Source organism: Perca fluviatilis, chromosome 9, assembly GCF_010015445.1.
Source record: "Perca fluviatilis chromosome 9, GENO_Pfluv_1.0, whole genome shotgun sequence".
Taxonomy (NCBI): Eukaryota; Metazoa; Chordata; class Actinopteri; order Perciformes; family Percidae; genus Perca; species Perca fluviatilis.
Genome location: NC_053120.1, coordinates 1238656 through 1258655, shown reverse-complemented (window position 1 = coordinate 1258655; position 20000 = coordinate 1238656). Strand labels below are relative to the sequence as shown.

The following is a 20000-nucleotide window of genomic DNA, read 5'->3' as shown; positions in this document are numbered from 1 at the left end:
GTTTCTGCAGGTGAAGTCTGTTGTCTCTGCTTGTTGTCTGATGTGTGTTGTGTTGTTGTTGGTCAGCGGTGATCCCGGAGGAGGACGTGGTGGAGACGCCCGCCATGGCGAGAGAAGAACACACCCACCAGGAGATCAAAGGGCTGAAGACGCAGGCCACGCCCGCCGTCAGACGCCTCGCCATCGAGAACAACGTGAGTCTCCGTCTACTCTCAAAGAAAACGAAAACTACTAGGGATGCACCGAATATTCGGCCTCCGAAAATGTTTTCAGAAACAGCGACCTGCACGTGTGTCAGTAGCCGATCTGTCCACCGGCAAAGCGTCTCCTCAGCAAAGAGAGACGAACCACGGAGAGAAAACAATGAGAAGTGCTCTTAGAGTCTGTCAGCACACGGTTCACTGAGATCTGTTCGGATCCTCTGCACTTCATCGCGACTGTACTTGATCCGCGTTATAAAGACCATTACTTGGATGCGGAAATAAAGCAGAGCGCACGAGAAATGATCCAGGTCGCCATGGAGACGGAGAACCCGCGTGGAGACGGAGCAAGAAAGTGCCTCAAATTATAATAATAATAATAATAATAATAATAATAGGTAAGCTATTCTGTTCTTAGGCTACTGTATACTGTATGTGACTATCAGATTGTAGCCATATTTCTGCTAGATATTTTTTTAATTAAACTTTAATATTAATTTATACAATTGCAATGCCTTGATTTTAGTAAAGTTAGTACACAGTCATAGCCATAAATGCAATGGTACTAATAATTGGCATAATTTCTTTCGGTGTTTTGGTTTTCGGTCTTGGTTTCCTCTCTTTCGGTTTTCGGTTTTGGCCAAGAATTTTCATTTCGGTGCATCCCTAAAAACTACCATATGGAAACATTTCTGATTTGAAGCTGACATAAGAAGTGAGCTGTAAGATACGAGGCAAACACCGAACCAAAGAGTTATCATAACGATTAAATAATATTCAGAACCAACACCGGGACTTCAATACAGCTTCCTAACCATACTTTTTTCCTATACCAATTCCCAGCTCTGAGTACGTGAGCGTATCTGTGTAACAGAGTTTTTCTTGCGTGTCTCTAGACGTGTAACGTCAATCACAGACTTTATTACATCTTGGTAGAAGTGTGCTGCGTGCTGATTGGCTCTCTGACGCTGATCAGATTTACTCTTTAGGGACTGAATGACGAGGCATTTTTCAGTACTCGATGCTAAGGAGACAATTCGGTCGGTGCCTAAAAAGTATTGAATTTGGTACTCAGCCCTACTTCTAAGCAAAGATAATACAGCGTCTCTGTTAATCTCACTGCTTTAACCCTTGGTTGACTTCGGGTCACATTGACCCGTTTTCAATTTTTGTTTTATATCATAAAATATGGGACGTAGAAATAAGCGCTGAAATGTGTAGAAGAAAAATTTAACAATTTAAAACGTTGGAAAAAGCAAAAACAAACTGTGAAAAACAGGCGTCAAAAACGTCGAAAAAAACAAGTGTTTTTTTCAAGGTTGACGGGAAGACAACACCAGGGTCAAACCCAGGGCTCTGGTTAGTCTCACAGGGAGCTGGGTCCTTTTGGTACACTTTCTTAAAAGACGGGAAACTCTGTCAGACCGGATGTGTCTGGAGATGGCAAATAGCTGCCAACGGTGTACTGGTAGTTAGGGCTGCACGATATGAGGAAAATATCTAATTGTGATTATTTTGACCGATATTGCGATTGCGATATGATGCACGATATTGAAGGGAATGATCATGTTTGTATCATTATTCTCATTTTCATTGACTAGGCCTAATTTTAAATCTTAAAAAATTAAAATGTGTGATTTTTGCGAGGCTCTGTACCAAACAAAGATGGTTTCTGTAGTCTGTATGATGGGATTTGTAGTCCGGGACGTCTCTGCAGCTCCACAATACTTCATTCAGAATGACACATGTTTTGCCATTAACAAATATTGCGCCCCCCTCTGAGAACGCCTAGTCTCTGCCCACAGCGTACCACTCTGACCTCTGGTCTTTGTCTTCTGAGGAGACGTGCGAGTCTACCTGAGGATGATAACGTTCCCTCTGAGGATTATAACGTTTCACGGTTCATACGTTTTGAAAAAACCTGGAAAAGTTATGGAATTTTAAAAATGCAAATTCCAGGCCTGGAAAGGTTTTGGAAACATAAAAAGACCCAGAAAGTTTTGGAAAAGTCATGGAATTGTTTTTAACACAGCATAATAATATGTGATTAATAAATGTATTTTCACCTGATCTTAACCTCAGCCTTGTATTCGGGGAGCGATATTAAGAATCCATCTATGAACCACAGACATTATCATTCATTTATAGTTAAACCTCTGAGGGGAAACTTTAACACACATTTGTATTCTTACTGTAGAATGTCGACTGACATTTTCAGGAACACATTGTCATGGAAATTTGCCAAAAAGTCATGGAAGAGTCCTGGTTAAAGTGCGTCTGACCCCTGACGTTCCCTCTGCCCTCAGATCAAACTCAGCGAGGTTGTGGGGACGGGGAGAGACGGACGCATCCTGAAGGAAGACATCCTGAACTTCCTGGCGAAGCAGACGGGCGCCATCATCCCTCCGACTCTGTTCCAGGAGATCCAGACTCCGCCTCCGGCCCCGGCCGCCACGGCAACCGCCCGGCCCGCTACCACCGCGGCCGCCGCCGCCAAACCTCCGCCCGCCACGCCCAGACCCGTCTTCACCGGGAAGGACGTCACCGAGCCGCTCAAAGGTACGCCGCCGTAAAACACCAACACGGTTCACTTTCAGGGCCGATTCCAGCCGAGCAGCCTGACCAAGAAATTAAAAACGCACTGAATCCAGATTATTGGGGTTTTTCTGAATCCTGACTCCCCTGGTTGAGATGGTGCTGACTCCTCCTCCCATCCTCAGTCCATGAACCCAGTAAACTCATGAATGAAGTAAACAGGGACTGTCCTTCCTTTGCCGTACCTGAAGTTGCTGCATTGTGGCTGCTGTCTGGAGATTCTTCGTGCACAACTCGTATTCTTTCAGATGTTTCAGACCAGATGTTGTAACAGCGGCCATGTTGTGTGTAGTTTAGGGTCCTCGCCACCACCAGACCAATCAGCATTGAGCAGATTGAACATGTAGCTGGACTTGAATGGCCTTCTTTTGACTGAAAGTTCTGCCAAACTACACTTGTTCTGCTCACCAGATCCATGTCCACTTTCTCACAGCCTGCTGCATTGAACGCTCCACCTACGTAAACACCTTCCTGTAATCAATGGCGCCGTCATTACGGCGACCAGCGTAGCGCGCCGAGTGCAAGCGTAGGGTTCGGTTCACTGGGGATAAACTCTAAGGTTCAGCAGAAACCAGAACCCCGTCAAAAGTCCAATATTCAGCCCAATCAGAGGCCAGATCCTGGATTCAGTGTATCTCTGATAAAAGCTCCTCTGTGAGATGAGTTCTACAGCTGTCCTCTGTGTTAGCATGGAGCTACATGTAGTTGGGAAGTCTGAGGTTTGGGCTCACCGGGGTTTCTTGAAAGCCACAAAAACATTAAGAAAAGTGAGAATAAAAAGCCTGTTTGGATCTCTATCCTCATGCTTAGTTTTTTAAATTTTAAATAGTACAGTGTTCCTGCCCAGCTTCACGTCCTACGTAGAAGAAGGTATCTGCAGGTCAGATAGTTAGATGAACTTTATTTATCCCAAACATACTGTAGTATAGGCTATACAGTGTCATCAATGCAACTTCAGTAGAACAAATGAACAGTTATTTAAAGAAAGGCAACATCAAAAAGATAGAAAGGTCTTCAGCTTGATTTAAAAGAACTGAGAGTTGCTGCAGACCTGCAGGTTTCTGGGAGTTTGTTCCAGATATGTGGAGCATAAAAACTGAATGCTGCTTCCCCCTGTTTAGTTCTGGCTCTGGGGACAACAAGTAGACCTGTCCCAGGCCACCTGAGAGGTCTGGGTGGGTCATTGTGTAGTAGACCTGTCCCAGACCACCTGAGAGGTCTGGGTGGGTCATTGTGTAGTAGACCTGTCCCAGGCCACCTGAGAGGTCTGGGTGGGTCATTGTGTAGCAGACCTGTCCCCGACCACCTGAGAGGTCTGGGGGGTCATAGTGCAGCAGACCTGTCCCAAACCACCTGAGAGGTCTGGGTGGGTCATTGTGTAGTAGACCTGTCCCAGACCACCTGAGAGGTCTGGGTGGGTCATTGTGTAGCAGACCTGTCCCCGACCACCTGAGAGGTCTGGGGGGTCATAGTGTAGCAGACCTGTCCCAGACCACCTGAGAGGTCTGGGTGGGTCATAGTGTAGCAGACCTGTCCCAGACCACCTGAGAGGTCTGGGTGGGTCATAGTGTAGTAGCAGATCAGAAATGTATTTTGGCCCTAAACCGTTTAGTGATTTATAAACCAGTAAAAGTGTTTTGAAATCAATTCTTCGAGGCACTGGAAATGCACATCTGATGATATTTTGTCGTTTTCACCCGCAAGCGTATTCGTGTAAACAGGGCCTCTGTGTGTGTTCTCCAGGTGACTCTGAGTGTTTGTGTGTTTTCCAGGTTTCCACAAAGCGATGGTGCGTACGATGACAGCAGCTCTGAAGATTCCTCACTTTGGTTACTGTGACGAGGTGGACCTGAGCCGCCTGGTGGCCCTCAGGTCGGAGCTCCGCTCCACCGCCGAGGCTCGGGGGGTCAAACTCAGCTACATGCCCTTCTTCATCAAGGTGTACACACACACACACACACACACACACACACACACACACACACACACACACACACACACACACACACACACAGTCAACCTCAGCTACATGCCCTTCTTCATCAAGGTGTACACACACACACACACACACACACACACACACACACACACACACACACACACACACACACACACACACAAACACAGTCAAACTCAGCTACATGCCCTTCTTCATCAAGGTACACACACACACACACACACACACACACACACACACACAGTCAAACTCAGCTACATGCCCTTCTTCATCAAGGTACACACACACACACACACACACACACACACACACACACACACACACACACACACACACACACACACAAAAAAACACACACACAGACAAAACCTACCAGCTACATGCCCTTCTTCATCAAGGTACACACACACACACACACACACACACACACACACACACACACACACACACACACACACACACACACACACAAACAGTCAACCTCAGCTACATGCCCTTCTTCATCAAGGTGTACACACACACACACACACACACACACACACACACACAAACAGTCAAACTCAGCTACATGCCCTTCTTCATCAAAGTTGTACAACACACACACACACACACACACACACTCACACACACACACACACATCAAACTCAGCTACATGCCCTTCTTCATCAAGGTGTACACACACACACACACACACACACACACACACACACACACAGTCAACCTCAGCTACATGCCCTTCTTCATCAAGGTGTACACACACACACACACACACACACACACAGTCAACTCAGCTACATGCCCTTCTTCATCAAGGTGTACACACACACACACACACACACACACACACACACACACACACACACACACACAGTCAACCTCAGTAATCTTTAATAACAAAAACACACACACACACACACACACACACACACAGTCAAACTCAGCTACATGCCCTTCTTCATCAAGGTGTACACACACACACACACACACACACACACACACACACACACACACACACACACACAACACACAGTCAACCTCAGCTACATGCCCTTCTTCATCAAGGTGTACACACACACACACACACACACACACACACACACCCAGTCAACCTCAGCTACATGCCCTTCTTCATCAAGGTGTACACACACACACACACACACACACACACACACACACAGTCAAACTCAGCTACATGCCCTCACACACACACACACACACACACACACACACACACACACACACACACTCAAACTCAGCTACATGCCCTTCTTCATCAAGGTGTACACACACACACACACACACACACACACACACACACACACACAGGCAAACTCAGCTACATGCCCTTCATCAAGGTTCACACACACACTCACGCTCACTAACACCATCAAAGTCTAGTTACTCAGCCCTTTACAGCAGAGGGGCCCTCATTCCTCCGTTCAAAGGGCCTAAAACGTATCTGGGTAGAACAATAAATCTACTCTAATAAACATTTAGAAATAAAACCAGTTCTTTAATCTGCTGTACAGTCATTTTATTAATTAGCAGAGATGATTGATATGCTTCTTTTTGGATTAGGTTATGTTTTAGCTGCACTAAATGTCTGTTTCGTAGTCATAACGGTTAGGATTTTAAAATAAGAGCAGAATAAGCTCAAGCACGTCCATTCCCATGGCGGCACGGGCCAAACTGGGCCTGCGGGCCCCACATTGGGCAGCGACCAGCAGGGATCCAAAGTGCTCAACATCAGGGAACAACATTACATACACTAAACAGAATAACACAGGACACAGTAAAATCAGAAAAGCAGCATTAAAGCAGGAGGAAGAAAGGAAAACGTCCCAGCGCTGACATGTATTACATTATCCAAAATACATGACGTGAGCTTAGATTTAGAAGATCTTCTGTTATTATGTGAATGTCGGGGGGGTGGGGCATTCAGCACCACCACTCAGCAGCATGACCTTCAGCTGCTGGATGCTGATTCATCAATTAGTTTATTTCAGACAGACTTTCTCTCTTGACTTTACTGCCATCTAGTGACATGAGGCAATTACACATGGCTGGAAAAATCTAACAGGCTTATAAACACTGAATAGGAAATGTCGTGCAAGGTACAGGATTTATAAATAAATAAATAAAGTTGTTTTTTGACAATTTTTTAATGGTAAACATTTTCAAAGAGACAGCACTGAAAATATCTGATGTAAAAGCAGTTTACAGTTGGGTCATGCTATAAAATATTGTATTCAAAACTAACTATTTTGAAATAGCTAACATTTTAGCGGCATTTGGCCCTCTGTTGACATCCCTGGTCCTCAGTTACCAAGGCTCCCTATAACAGGCTGTAAATAAGTTGCCTGGATGACCGCAACCATCTGTTGTTCTCACCAAGTGTTCAAATCTCGGCCAATAACGCTGGAACAACAGGATTGTAAAGCGCAGCGGGAGCTTGTGGAGGGCGTAGAGAGCGGGGGGGTGATGTGTGCACGTCTGGAGGAAGTTGAAGGTGTGAGAGGGATGTTTGATCGAGGGGAACGTAAAGCTCGCTCTTCTCTAGATGCCGCCTGTTAGGAAGGACTTTACTTGAGCCAGAAGCTCCGTGTTACAACGATGTTGATCTGTGTGAAAGATGATTGGCTCGATAGTTAGCATTGACGTTAATGCTGCGCTCTCATTGGTCCAGGCTGCCTCGCTCGGCCTCCTGCACTTCCCTGTCCTCAACGCGTCGGTGGATGAAGGCTGCCAGAACATCACCTACAAGGTACCTGCTTCATTATCACTGTTTACTGCACAGCATGTTACAGCTCTAATTTCTATACAATACTGTTTACTACACAGCATCATGTTACAGCTCTAATCTCTATACTATACTGTTACTACACAGCATCATGTTACAGCTCTAATCTCTATACTATACTGTTTACTACACAACATGTTACAGCTCTAATCTCTATACTATACGGTTTACTACACAGCATCATGTTACAGCTCTAATCTCTATACTATACTGTTACTACAAAGCATCATGTTACAGCTCTAATCTCTATACTATACTGTTGACTGCACAGCATCATGTTACAGCTCTAATCTCTATACTATACTGTTTACTACACAGCATCATGTTACAGCTCTAATCTCTATACTATACAGGTTACTACACATCATCATGTTACAGCTCTAATCTCTATACTATACTGTTTACTACACAGCATCATGTTACAGCTCTAATCTCTATACTATACTGTTGACTGCACAGCATCATGTTACAGTTCTAATCTCTATACTATACTGTTTACTACACAACATGTTACAGCTCTAATCTCTATACTATACTGTTTACTACACAGCATCATGTTACAGCTCTAATCTCTATACTATACTGTTTACTACACAGCATCATGTTACAGCTCTAATCTCTATACTATACTGTTGACTGCACAGCATCATGTTACAGCTCTAATCTCTATACTATACTGTTTACTACACAACATGTTACAGCTCTAATCTCTATACTATACTGTTTACTACACAGCATCATGTTACAGCTCTAATCTCTATACTATACTGTTACTACACAGCATCATGTTACAGCTCTAATCTCTATACTATACTGTTACTACACAGCATCATGTTACAGCTCTAATCTCTATACTATACTGTTGACTGCACAGCATCATGTTACAGCTCTAATCTCTATACTATACTGTTTACTACACAACATGTTACAGCTCTAATCTCTATACTATACTGTTTACTACACAGCATCATGTTACAGCTCTAATCTCTATACTATACTGTTACTACACAGCATCATGTTACAGCTCTAATCTCTATACTATACTGTTTACTACACAGCATCATGTTACAGCTCTAATCTCTATACTATACTGTTGACTGCACAGCATCATGTTACAGCTCTAATCTCTATACTATACTGTTTACTACACAGCATCATGTTACAGCTCTAATCTCTATACTATACTGTTTACTACACAGCATCATGTTACAGCTCTAATCTCTATACTATACTGTTTACTGCACAGCATCATGTTACAGCTCTAATCTCTATACTATACTGTTTACTACACAACATGTTACAGCTCTAATCTCTATACTATACGGTTTACTACACAGCATCATGTTACAGCTCTAATCTCTATACTATACTGTTTACTACACAGCATCATGTTACAGCTCTAATCTCTATACTATACTGTTACTACAAAGCATCATGTTACAGCTCTAATCTCTATACTATACTGTTGACTGCACAGCATCATGTTACAGCTCTAATCTCTATACTATACTGTTTACTACACAGCATCATGTTACCCCAACTACTAATCTCTATACCATACATACTCTTCTTACAGTCTATCTCCTATACTATACTTTACTACACAGCATCATATTACAGCTCTAATCTCTATACTATACTGTTACTAAATCATGTTAAGCATCACTATTTCACTCATTTATCATATTATACTATTTATTACCTTTATCCACATGTTACAGCTCTAATCTCTACTACTATACTTTACTACACAGCATCATGTTACAGCTCCTACTATACTATTTACTTTATTTATACATATACTGTTTAACACTGAGCATCATGTTAAATCCAAACTAAAATATAATAAAACAAATAAACAGCTCTAACCTCTATACTATACTGTTTACTACACAGCATCATGTTAGCTCACTGTTTATCCTAATCTAATCTCTATACTATACTGTTTACTACACAGCATCATGTTACAGCTCTAATCTCTATACTATACTGTTTACTACACAGCATCATGTTACAGCTCTTCTCTATACTATTCTTGTACACATCATTACGCTCTAATCTCTATACTATACTGTTTACTAAGCATGTATTTATACTATACTGTTCAACATCATGTTACAGCTCTAATCTCTATACTATATTTTCTTAGTCACAACATGTTACAGCTCCTATCTTTTAAGCATCATGTTATACTATCCTATTCCATGCATTGTCATTATCTATACTGTTTCATCATGTTCTTTTTTTTTTTACTTTGTCATGTTACAGCTCTATCTGTTCCTATCATGTTACAGCTCTACTGTTATCATGTTACAGCTCCTACTGTATTACTGCTATCATGTTGTCTCTACTATTGTTTCTCATGTTTAGTCTATCTATACTATACTGTTACACACATCATGTTAAGCTCTGTCTATGCAAACTCTATCTCTATACTGTTTTTGAATCATGTTACAGCCTATCTGCTATCATGTTGTCTGTTTCTCACTGCTGTTTCGTACTCTATCTGACTATATGTTAATCTATCTATACTATATGTCTGTGTTACAGCTGCTCTATACTGTTTCTATCTGTCTCCTTACTCTTTCAGCTCTATTCTATACTTGTCATACTGTTTATTATGTTAAGCTCTAATTACTGTTGTGCGTACATCATGTTCAGCTCTATCTAATATACTGTTTATGTAAGTTCTCCTATATTACTATTTGTCTGTTATGCTCTATTCTATTTACACTCTATACTATACTGTGTCTGTCTCTATATCTTATCTATAAGTTTATCATCTCTATATGTCATATCTGTGTATAGTCTATCTCTATGTGTACAGCTCTATCTCTATACTATAAACAGGTTAGTCTAAGTTATACTATACTGAAGTTAGTCGGATTCTCTACTAAAGTTAAGCTCTATATACAGGTTAGCTCTAATTCTAACTAAGGTTACAGCTATCCTATACTATTTATCCTAATTCTATACTATATGGTTACTCTATCTATATAAAATTACAGCTCTATCTCTACAGTTATACTATACAGATTACAGCTCTATCTCTATACAATACAGGTTACAGCTCTATCTCTAACATACAGGTACTGTCTAATCTCTATACCATACAGGTTACAGCTCTAATCTCTCTCTCTCTCTCTCTCTATTATATATATATATATATATATAATATATATATATATATATATATATATATATATATATATATATATATAAAAATAAAATAAAAATGCAGGTAGCATGTGTATGTTAATCTGTAGTATTGTATACGTGCAGACCAGTAAAAGACTTGAATGAATGCTCCAGCTGTTGTGTTTGTGTGATAATAATGTGTGTGTGTGTGTGTGTGTGTGTGTGTGTGTGTGATAATAATGTGTGTGTGTGTGTGTGTGTGTGTGTGTGTGTGATAATAATGTGTAGTAACTGTGTGTATATGATAATAATGTGTATCTGTGTGTGTTGCAGGCGTCCCATAACATTGGGCTGGCGATGGACACTCTTCAGGGCCTGCTGGTTCCCAACGTGAAGAACGTGCAGCTGCTCAGCGTGTTCGACATCGCCCAGGAGCTGAACCGCCTGCAGGCGCTCGGGGTGGGGGGGCAGCTGGGCACCAGCGAGCTGAGCGGAGGAACCTTCACGCTGTCCAACATCGGCTCCGTGAGTACACAACAACAACAACAAGAGAACAGGGAGTCTGGTCTGCAGCTTGATTGCTATATATGTCAGAGGTCCCACGCCCCTGGAGCAGCTTGGGGTTAAGTGCCTTGCTCAGGGACACACTGGTTGATGTTTCGCAGTGGGAATCAAACCCTAGTCTCCCACACCAAAGGCATGTGACATATCCACTGCTCCATCACCACACACCCAGTAGTTTAGTTCAAACTGTCAAACTCGCGGCCCGCTGGATAAACTGCATTTCGTTGTCTTTGTACTTCAACTCACAATAAAACTCCTAGTTTTTCTCTTTTCGATGTGACATCATGGGCTCACTTCTATAGATTAGTATAGAGTGTGTGTGTGTGTGTGTGTGTGTGTGTGTGTGTGTGTGTGTGTGTGTGTGTGTGTGTGTGTGTGTGTGTGAGGGGCAGCACTGTGATGCAGCCTTTAAACCAGGAAAAGAGAACTTGTGACATCACAATATCCACCATGTAAGACTATAACTAGTCTCGTATATCGATGTTGATGTCGTATCCATAGGTTACCTCTGACTGTTTCCAACGGTCTCGTCTACGTCCAGACTACAGAGTAGCCTCGTAGTTTAAGAACCCAGCGGTGTCCAGATGTTGAAGGTGTAGTTTAAGAACCCAGCGGTGTCCAGATGTTGAAGGTGTAGTTTAAGAACCCAGCTGTGTCCAGATGTTGAAGGTGTAGTTTAAGGACCCAGCGGTGTCCAGATGTTGAAGGTGTAGTTTAAGAACCCAGCTGTGTCCAGATGTTGAAGGTGTAGTTTAAGAACCCAGCGGTGTCCAGATGTTGAAGGTGTAGTTTAAGAACCCAGCGGTGTCCAGATGTTGAAGGTGTAGTTTAAGAACCCAGCTGTGTCCAGATGTTGAAGGTGTAGTTTAAGAACCCAGCGGTGTCCAGATGTTGAAGGTGTAGTTTAAGAACCCAGCTGTGTCCAGATGTTGAAGGTGTAGTTTAAGGACCCAGCGGTGTCCAGATGTTGAAGGTGTAGTTTAAGAACCCAGCTGTTTCCAGATGTTGAAGGTGTAGTTTAAGGACCCAGCGGTGTCCAGATGTTGAAGGTGTAGTTTAAGGACCCAGCGGTGTCCAGATGTTGAAGGTGTAGTTTAAGGACCCAGCGGTGTCCAGATGTTGAAGGTGTAGTTTAAGGACCCAGCGGTGTCCAGATGTTGAAGGTGTAGTTTAAGAACCCAGCGGTGTCCAGATGTTGAAGGTTCAGGAGCTCAGTGACGCTGCAGTAGTGAGAGGACACCAGGACATGTTCATCTTTACACTGACACAGAGTAGAGGGGATGTAGCAGCAGGGATACAGCACACAACATGTCTCTGTCTGTCTGTCTGTCTGTCTCTCTGTGTGTCGGTCTGTCTGTCTCTCTCCCTCCCTGTCTCCCTCCCTGTCTGTCTGTCTCTCTGTCTGCCTGCCTGTCTGTCTGTCTCTGTGTGTCGGTCTGTCTGTCTCTCTCCCTCTCTGTCTGTCTCTCTGTCTGTCTGTCTGTCTCTCTGTCTGTCTGTCTGCCTGTCTGTCTGTCTCCGTTGTGACTAATAAAGAGTCTTGATTCTGACTGAATGTGTTTCCTGTTTCTGAACCAGATCGGAGGAACGTACGCCAAACCGGTCATTCTTCCTCCTGAAGTCGCCATCGGAGCTCTGGGGAAAATACAGGTGAGTCCTCACGTTACCAGACTGTTCTCAGGGTTCTCCACCAGACTGTTCTCAGGGTTCTCCCTCAGACTGTTCTCAGGGTTCTCCCTCAGACTGTTCTCTAGGTTCTCCCTCATTATGAGCACATGCATGTTTGTTCTATAGGTTCTCCCTCATGTTTTCTATAGGTTCTCCCTCAGTATGTTCTGCAGGTTCTCCCTCAGTATGTTCTGCAGGTTCTCCCTCAGTATGTTCTGCAGGTTCTCCCTCAGTATGAACACGTTTGTTCTTTAGGTTCTCCCTCAGTATGTTCTCTATAGGTTCTCCCTCAGTATGTTCTGCAGGTTCTCCCTCAGTATGTTCTCTATAGGTTCTCCCTCAGTATGTTCTGCAGGTTCTCCCTCAGTATGTTCTCTATAGGTTCTCCCTCAGTATGTTCTGCAGGTTCTCCCTCAGTATGTTCTGCAGGTTCTCCCTCAGTATGAACACGTTTGTTCTTTAGGTTCTCCCTCAGTATGTTCTCTATAGGTTCTCCTGCAGTATGAACACGTTTGTTCTTTAGGTTCTCCCTCAGTATGTTCTCTATAGGTTCTCCCTCAGTATGTTCTCTATAGGTTTTCCCTCAGTATGTTCTCTATAGGTTCTCCCTCAGTATGTTCTCTATAGGTTCTCCCTCAGTATGTTCTCTCCAGGTTCTCCTTCAGTATGTTCTGCAGGTTCTCCCTCAGTATGAACACATGTTTGTTCTTTAGGTTCTCCCTCAGTATGTTCTCTCCAGGTTCTCCCTCAGTATGTTCTGCAGGTTCTCCCTCAGTATGAACACATTTGTTCTTTAGGTTCTCCCTCAGTATGTTCTCTATAGGTTCTCACTCAGTATGTTCTCTCCAGGTTCTCCCTCAGTATGTTCTCTCCAGGTTCTCCCTCAGTATGTTCTGCAGGTTCTCCCTCAGTATGAACACATGTTTGTTCTTTAGGTTCTCCCTCAGTATATTCTCTATAGGTTCTCCCTCAGTATGTTCTCTCCAGGTTCTCCCTCAGTATGTTCTCTCCAGGTTCTCCCTCAGTATGTTCTGCAGGTTCTCCCTCAGTATGAACACATGTTTGTTCTTTAGGTTCTCCCTCAGTATGTTCTCTATAGGTTCTCCCTCAGTATGTTCTCTTTAGGTTCTCCCTCAGTATGTTCTCTCCAGGTTCTCCCTCAGTATGTTCTATAGGTTCTCCCTCCGTATGAACACATGTTTGTTCTTTAGGTTCTCCCTCAGTATGAACACATGTATGTTCTTTAGGTTCTCCCTCAGTCTGTTCTCTATAGGTTCTCCCTCATTATGTTCTCTCCAGGTTCTCCCTCAGTTTGTTCTATAGGTTCTCCCTCAGTATGAACACATGTATGTTCTTTAGGTTCTCCCTCAGTCTGTTCTCTATAGGTTCTCCCTCATTATGTTCTCTCCAGGTTCTCCCTCAGTTTGTTCTTTTTTTTTTTTTTTTTTTCTCAGTATCCCCACATGTATGTTCTTAGTTCTCCCTCAGTATGTTCTCTATAGGTTCTCCCTCAGTATGTTCTCTCCAGGTTCTCCCTCAGTATGTTCTATAGGTTCTCCCTCAGTATGAACACATGTTTGTTCTTTAGGTTCTCCCTCAGTATGTTCTCTATAGGTTCTCCCTCAGTATGAACACATGTATGTTCTTTAGGTTTTCCCTCAGTATGTTCTCTATAGGTTCTCCCTCAGTATGTTCTCTCCAGGTTCTCCCTCAGTATGTTCTATAGGTTCTCCCTCAGTATGAACACATGTTTGTTCTTTAGGTTCTCCCTCAGTATGAACACATGTTTGTTCTTTAGGTTCTCCCTCAGTATGTTCTCTCCAGGTTCTCCCTCATTATGTTCTCTCCAGGTTCTCCCTCAGTATGAATACATGTTTGTTCTTTAGGTTCTCCCTCAGTATGAACACATACATGTTTGTTCTCCAGGTTCTCCCTCGGTTCGATGCCAGTGGTTCCGGTGGTCCGCCCACTTGCAAGGGCCGGCTCAGCCAGATCACCGCATCATCGGACGGCGCCTACCTCATGTGTTCTGGTTCTCCAACCTGTGAGGGAGTACTGGAGAACCCCTGGGTGCATAGCATGCTGGACCTCCAAATAGATTTTACCCATCAGCCCTGGGCGGATAGGAGCCACGCGCCACACGCACCCTTCACTTCCTCTCTGCCTTCGCTCCGTGTCTCTGTCTGAAGCCCCGCCCCCTTTCTCTCCTCCTCCTCTCTCTCTGTCTCTCTCTCTCCCTCTCTTTCTCTTCTGCCTTCTCCTCTCTCTCTCTGAGGCTCCTCCCCCTTTCCCTCCTCCTCGTCTCTCTGTCTCTCTCTCTCTCTCTCTCTCTTCTGTCTGACTCTCTCTCCCTCTCTCCTCTCTCTCTCTCTCTCTCTTCTGCTGACTCTCTCCCTCTCTCCCTCTCTCTCTCTCTCTCTCTTTTTTTTCTTTTCTGTCTGTCTCTTCTTGTCTCTCTCTCTCTCTCTCTCTTTCTGTCTGTCTCTCTCTCTCTCTCTTCTTGTCTGATTTCTCTCTCTCTCTCTCTTCTGTCTCTCTCCTCGTCTGTCTCTCTCTCTCTCTCTCTCTTCTGTCTGTCTCTCTCTCTCTCTCTCTCTTCTGTCTGACTTTTTTTTTTCTCTTCTGTCTGACTCTCTCTCTCTCTCTTCTGTCTGACTCTCTCTCTCTCTCTCTCTTCTGTCTGACTCTCTCTCTCTCTCTCTCTTCTGTCTCGACTCTCTCTCTCTCTCTCTTCTGTTCTCTGTCTCTCTCTCTCTCTCTCTTCTGTCTGTCCCTCTCTCTCTCTCTCTCTCTTTCTGTCTGTCTCTCTCTCTCTCTCTCTCTCTCTTCTGTCTGACTCTCTCTCTCTCTCTCTCTCTCCGAGGCCTTTGTGTTCACTTTCGCTCGCCATCGTTTCTGTTGCCTTTGAGCAAGGCACCACTGTGAAGAGGAGGGGGGGTCAGCCTAGTCAGCCTGTCAATCATGTTGTTTCCATGACGACAAACCACACACACACCCCTCTCTCACAGACACTTGGTTTGGTTAAAGTCTGACCTTTTTAGTTTGGTGTTTTTCAGTTCAAACTGCCGATTCATTGTGAATGTTTCAGTGAATTGATCATAAATCATGTTTTTATTGGCGATGATCAGCTGACGTGTGTAGCGGACAGGAAGTGGAGCAGACTCCTGATCAGATGTGACATCACTTCCTTATTTTAACTTCTGAAACACAGACACTAATCTCTGACCTGTGCTGTTGCTAACGGGACTGTGTCTCCGTAGACTACTAACTGTAACCATAGAAGGACAAATATCACAAAGAAAACTACAAAAAGTGGAGTCGGCCAGAACAAAACAGACAGCTGACACACAACTGACACACAACTGACACACAACTGACACACAACTGACAGACAAGACAAAAAAACCGACAGAATGACAAAAGGAAGTCAGAAAAAGAGACCATAAACTAGGGATGCACTGAATCCAGATTTTTTGGGTTTCTGCAGAATCCTGAATCCAGATTTTTGGGGTTGGTCTGAATCCTGAATCCAGATTATTGGGGTTGGTCTGAATCCTGACTCCCCTGGTTGAGATTGTGCTGACTCCTCCTCCCATCCTCAGTCCATGAGCCCAGTAAACTCATGAATGAAGTAAACAGGGACTGTCCTTCCTTTGCCGTACCTGAAGTTGCTGCATTCTGGCTGCTGTCTGGAGATTCCTTCGTGCACAACTCGTATTCTTTCAGATGTTTCAGACCAGATGTTGTAACAGCGGCCATGTTGTGTGTAGTTTAGGGTCCTCGCCACCACCAGACCAATCAGCATTGAGAATTGAACATGTAGCTGGACTTGAATGGCCTTCTTTTGACTGAAAGTTCTGCCAAACAACATGTTCTGCTCTGGTGAGCATGTCCACTTTCTCACAGCCTGCTGCATTGAGCGCTCCACCTACATTAACACCTTCCTGTAATCCCGTCAAAAAGCCCAAATATTCAGCCCAATCAGAAGCCCAGTCCTGGTTTCGGTGCATCCCTACACTAAACGAGAGACCTCGGATCAGAACCGGTTGGTGTAACGTGTCCGTGTGTCCTCTGTAACATCTGAGCGATGTCTGAAAGTTGTAAATAATACCGCGGTGGGTTTTTGGGGACTCTGGTTCCGGCCCGGCTGCAGACTGTTACAAACTGCGTTGTTTCTGTTACAGAACCGATCCCACTGGTCCAGAACTTGTCCTGCGTTGTGTTTCCGTAGCGACAGACTAACTGTAAAGGTGTATAAAAGAACGTTTGGGTTTTTGTATTTTTGGGTGGATCTGAAATTATTCAAGTTATAAAGTTATGTGTGAAATAAAGTAGAAGTGCTCAAATCAGTTTCATGTTTCTATTTGTCACACACAGACACACACAGAGACAGACACACACACACAGACCCACAGAGACACACACCCAGAGACACACAGACCCACAGAGACACACACACAGAGACACACACACAGAGACACACAGACCCACAGAGACACACACACAGAGACACACAGACCCACAGAGACACACACACAGAGACACACACCCAGAGACACACAGACCCACAGAGACACACACACAGACACACACACACAGAGACACACAGAGACACACACACACACACACACAGACACACACAGAGACACACACACAGAGACACACAGACCCACAGAGACACACACACACACACAGAGACACACACACACAGAGACACACACACACACACACACACACACAGAGACACACACACAGAGACACACAGAGACACACACACAGAGACACACAGAGACACACACAGATATACAGAGACACACACACAGAGACACACACAGATATACAGAGACACACACAGAGAGACACACACACACACACACACAGAGACACACACACACACACACACACACACAGAGACACACACACAGAGACACACACACACACACACACACACACACAGAGACACACACACACACACACACACAGACACACAGACACACACAAGACACACACACACACACACATACACACAGAGACACACACAGACACACACACACAGACACACACACAGACACACACAGACACACAGAGACACAGACACACACAGAGACACACACAGACACACAGAGAGACACACAGACACACACACACACACACAAAGACACAGACAGACAGAGAGACACAGACACACACACACACAGAGACACACACACAGACACACACACAGACACACACACAGACACACAGAGACACAGACACACACAGAGACACACACACAGACACACACACAGAGACACACATACACAGACACACACACAGAGACACACACACAGAGAGACACACACACAGACACACACGGAGAGACACACACAGACACACACACAAGAGACACACACAACACACACAGACACAGAACTACCAAATATGTCCATCATGCTTTCATTTAACAAACTGAAATTACACAAGTTTGACTTTTTATTACACACTTTTTGTGACTTTTTTTCCACTTTTTTCAAGATTTTTTGTCGACATTTCTGTTCCTTTTTCCTTTAGAGCTTTCAAGGCTTTTTTCATAGGTTTATTTTCTGACATTGTTGATGTTTTTCGGAGACGTTCCCCGGCCCTGCTGCTGCTGTGTCTTCTAATCTGGAGGCTTTCTGTTTAAGCAGCATGAGGTCATGTGACCTCGAGGCTAAAATTACCCAGCAGCCCTCGGGGTCACATTTCATGTGAAGAGACGCAGCATGAAGGACGGCTGCTACGCTGACACGGTCAGGACTCCCACAGACAATACTACTACTCATAATACTCCTACAAATACACACAATACTACTAATAATACACACAATACTACACACTGTATTACAACTGTACTACCTATAATACTATTGTGAAAGTTAGACTCAGGAGATTTTAAAATCTGTACCAGACACACACAGATACACACAGACAGACACACACACACTCAGACACACGCACACACACACTCAGACACACACGCACTCACACACAGGCACTCGGATACACACAGACAGACACACACACACTCATACACACGCACACATGCACACACACACTCAGACACACGCACACGCACAAACACACACACTCAGACACACACGCACTCACACACACGCACTCAGACACACACACACGTGCACACAGACACACATGCACTCACACACTCAGACACACGCACTCACACACACAAACACACTCAGACACACACTCAGACACACGCACACACACACATGCACACACTCAGACACACACTCAGACACACACACACACACATGCACACACTCAGACACACACGCACTCACACACTCAGACACACGCACTCACACACAGGCACTCGGATACACACAGACAGACACACGCACACATGCACACACACAAACACACTCAGACACACGCACACATGCACACACACAAACACACTCAGACACACACTCAGACACACTCAGACACACACATACACACTCAGACACACACACACAAACACACACACTCAGACACATGCACACACACTCAGACACACGCACACACAGACACACACACACTCAGACAGACACACACACACTCAGACAGACACACACATACACAGACACACACACACTCAGACAGACACACACATACACAGACACACACACACACAGACAGACACACACATACACAGACACACACACTCAGACAGACACACACATACACAGACACACACACACTCAGACAGACACACACATACACAGACACACACACACTCAGACAGACACACACATACACAGACACACACACACAGAGACACACACACACGTTAGCAGAGTTATATTATAGTAGAGTTAGTAGTAGTCTTGTGTTCACATTCCTTCTAGCATCAATAAAACATGTAGATAATATTTAACAGTGTGTTCAACGTGTCATTAACCAATCCGACAGGACGCTGAGCGGGAGGAAGTGTCTGCAGGTCAGAGGTCGTCCTGCCTGTGACATCACGCGGCTGACAGGAAGTGGTCATCATGGTGGGCGTGGTGGCGTGCGGCGCGGTGGCGTCCATCAAAGCTCTGTGGGAGACGAGGATCA

The 20000-nt window shown here is 44.2% G+C and overlaps 2 protein-coding genes across 2 annotated transcripts in view; both read left to right on the top strand.

Moving 5' to 3' along the window:
- The window catches only part of dbt (dihydrolipoamide branched chain transacylase E2), a 26716-nt gene extending 11606 nt beyond the window's left edge, over positions 1-15110 (top strand). The window contains exons 5-11 of the mRNA XM_039811452.1: positions 67-194; positions 2507-2759; positions 4568-4734; positions 7440-7517; positions 11025-11216; positions 12834-12905; positions 14850-15110. Coding sequence (XP_039667386.1) covers positions 67-194; positions 2507-2759; positions 4568-4734; positions 7440-7517; positions 11025-11216; positions 12834-12905; positions 14850-15110 — 1151 coding nt within the window. The remainder of the gene's footprint in view (positions 1-66; positions 195-2506; positions 2760-4567; positions 4735-7439; positions 7518-11024; positions 11217-12833; positions 12906-14849) is intronic.
- Positions 15111-18606: 3496 nt separating this feature from the next.
- lrrc39 (leucine rich repeat containing 39) overlaps positions 18607-20000 on the top strand; it is an 11017-nt gene continuing 9623 nt past the window's right edge. The window contains exons 1-2 of the mRNA XM_039810888.1: positions 18607-18691; positions 19857-20000. The exon at positions 19857-20000 is cut by the window's right edge and continues 64 nt beyond it. Coding sequence (XP_039666822.1) covers positions 19937-20000 — 64 coding nt within the window. The 5' untranslated portion in view covers positions 18607-18691; positions 19857-19936. The remainder of the gene's footprint in view (positions 18692-19856) is intronic.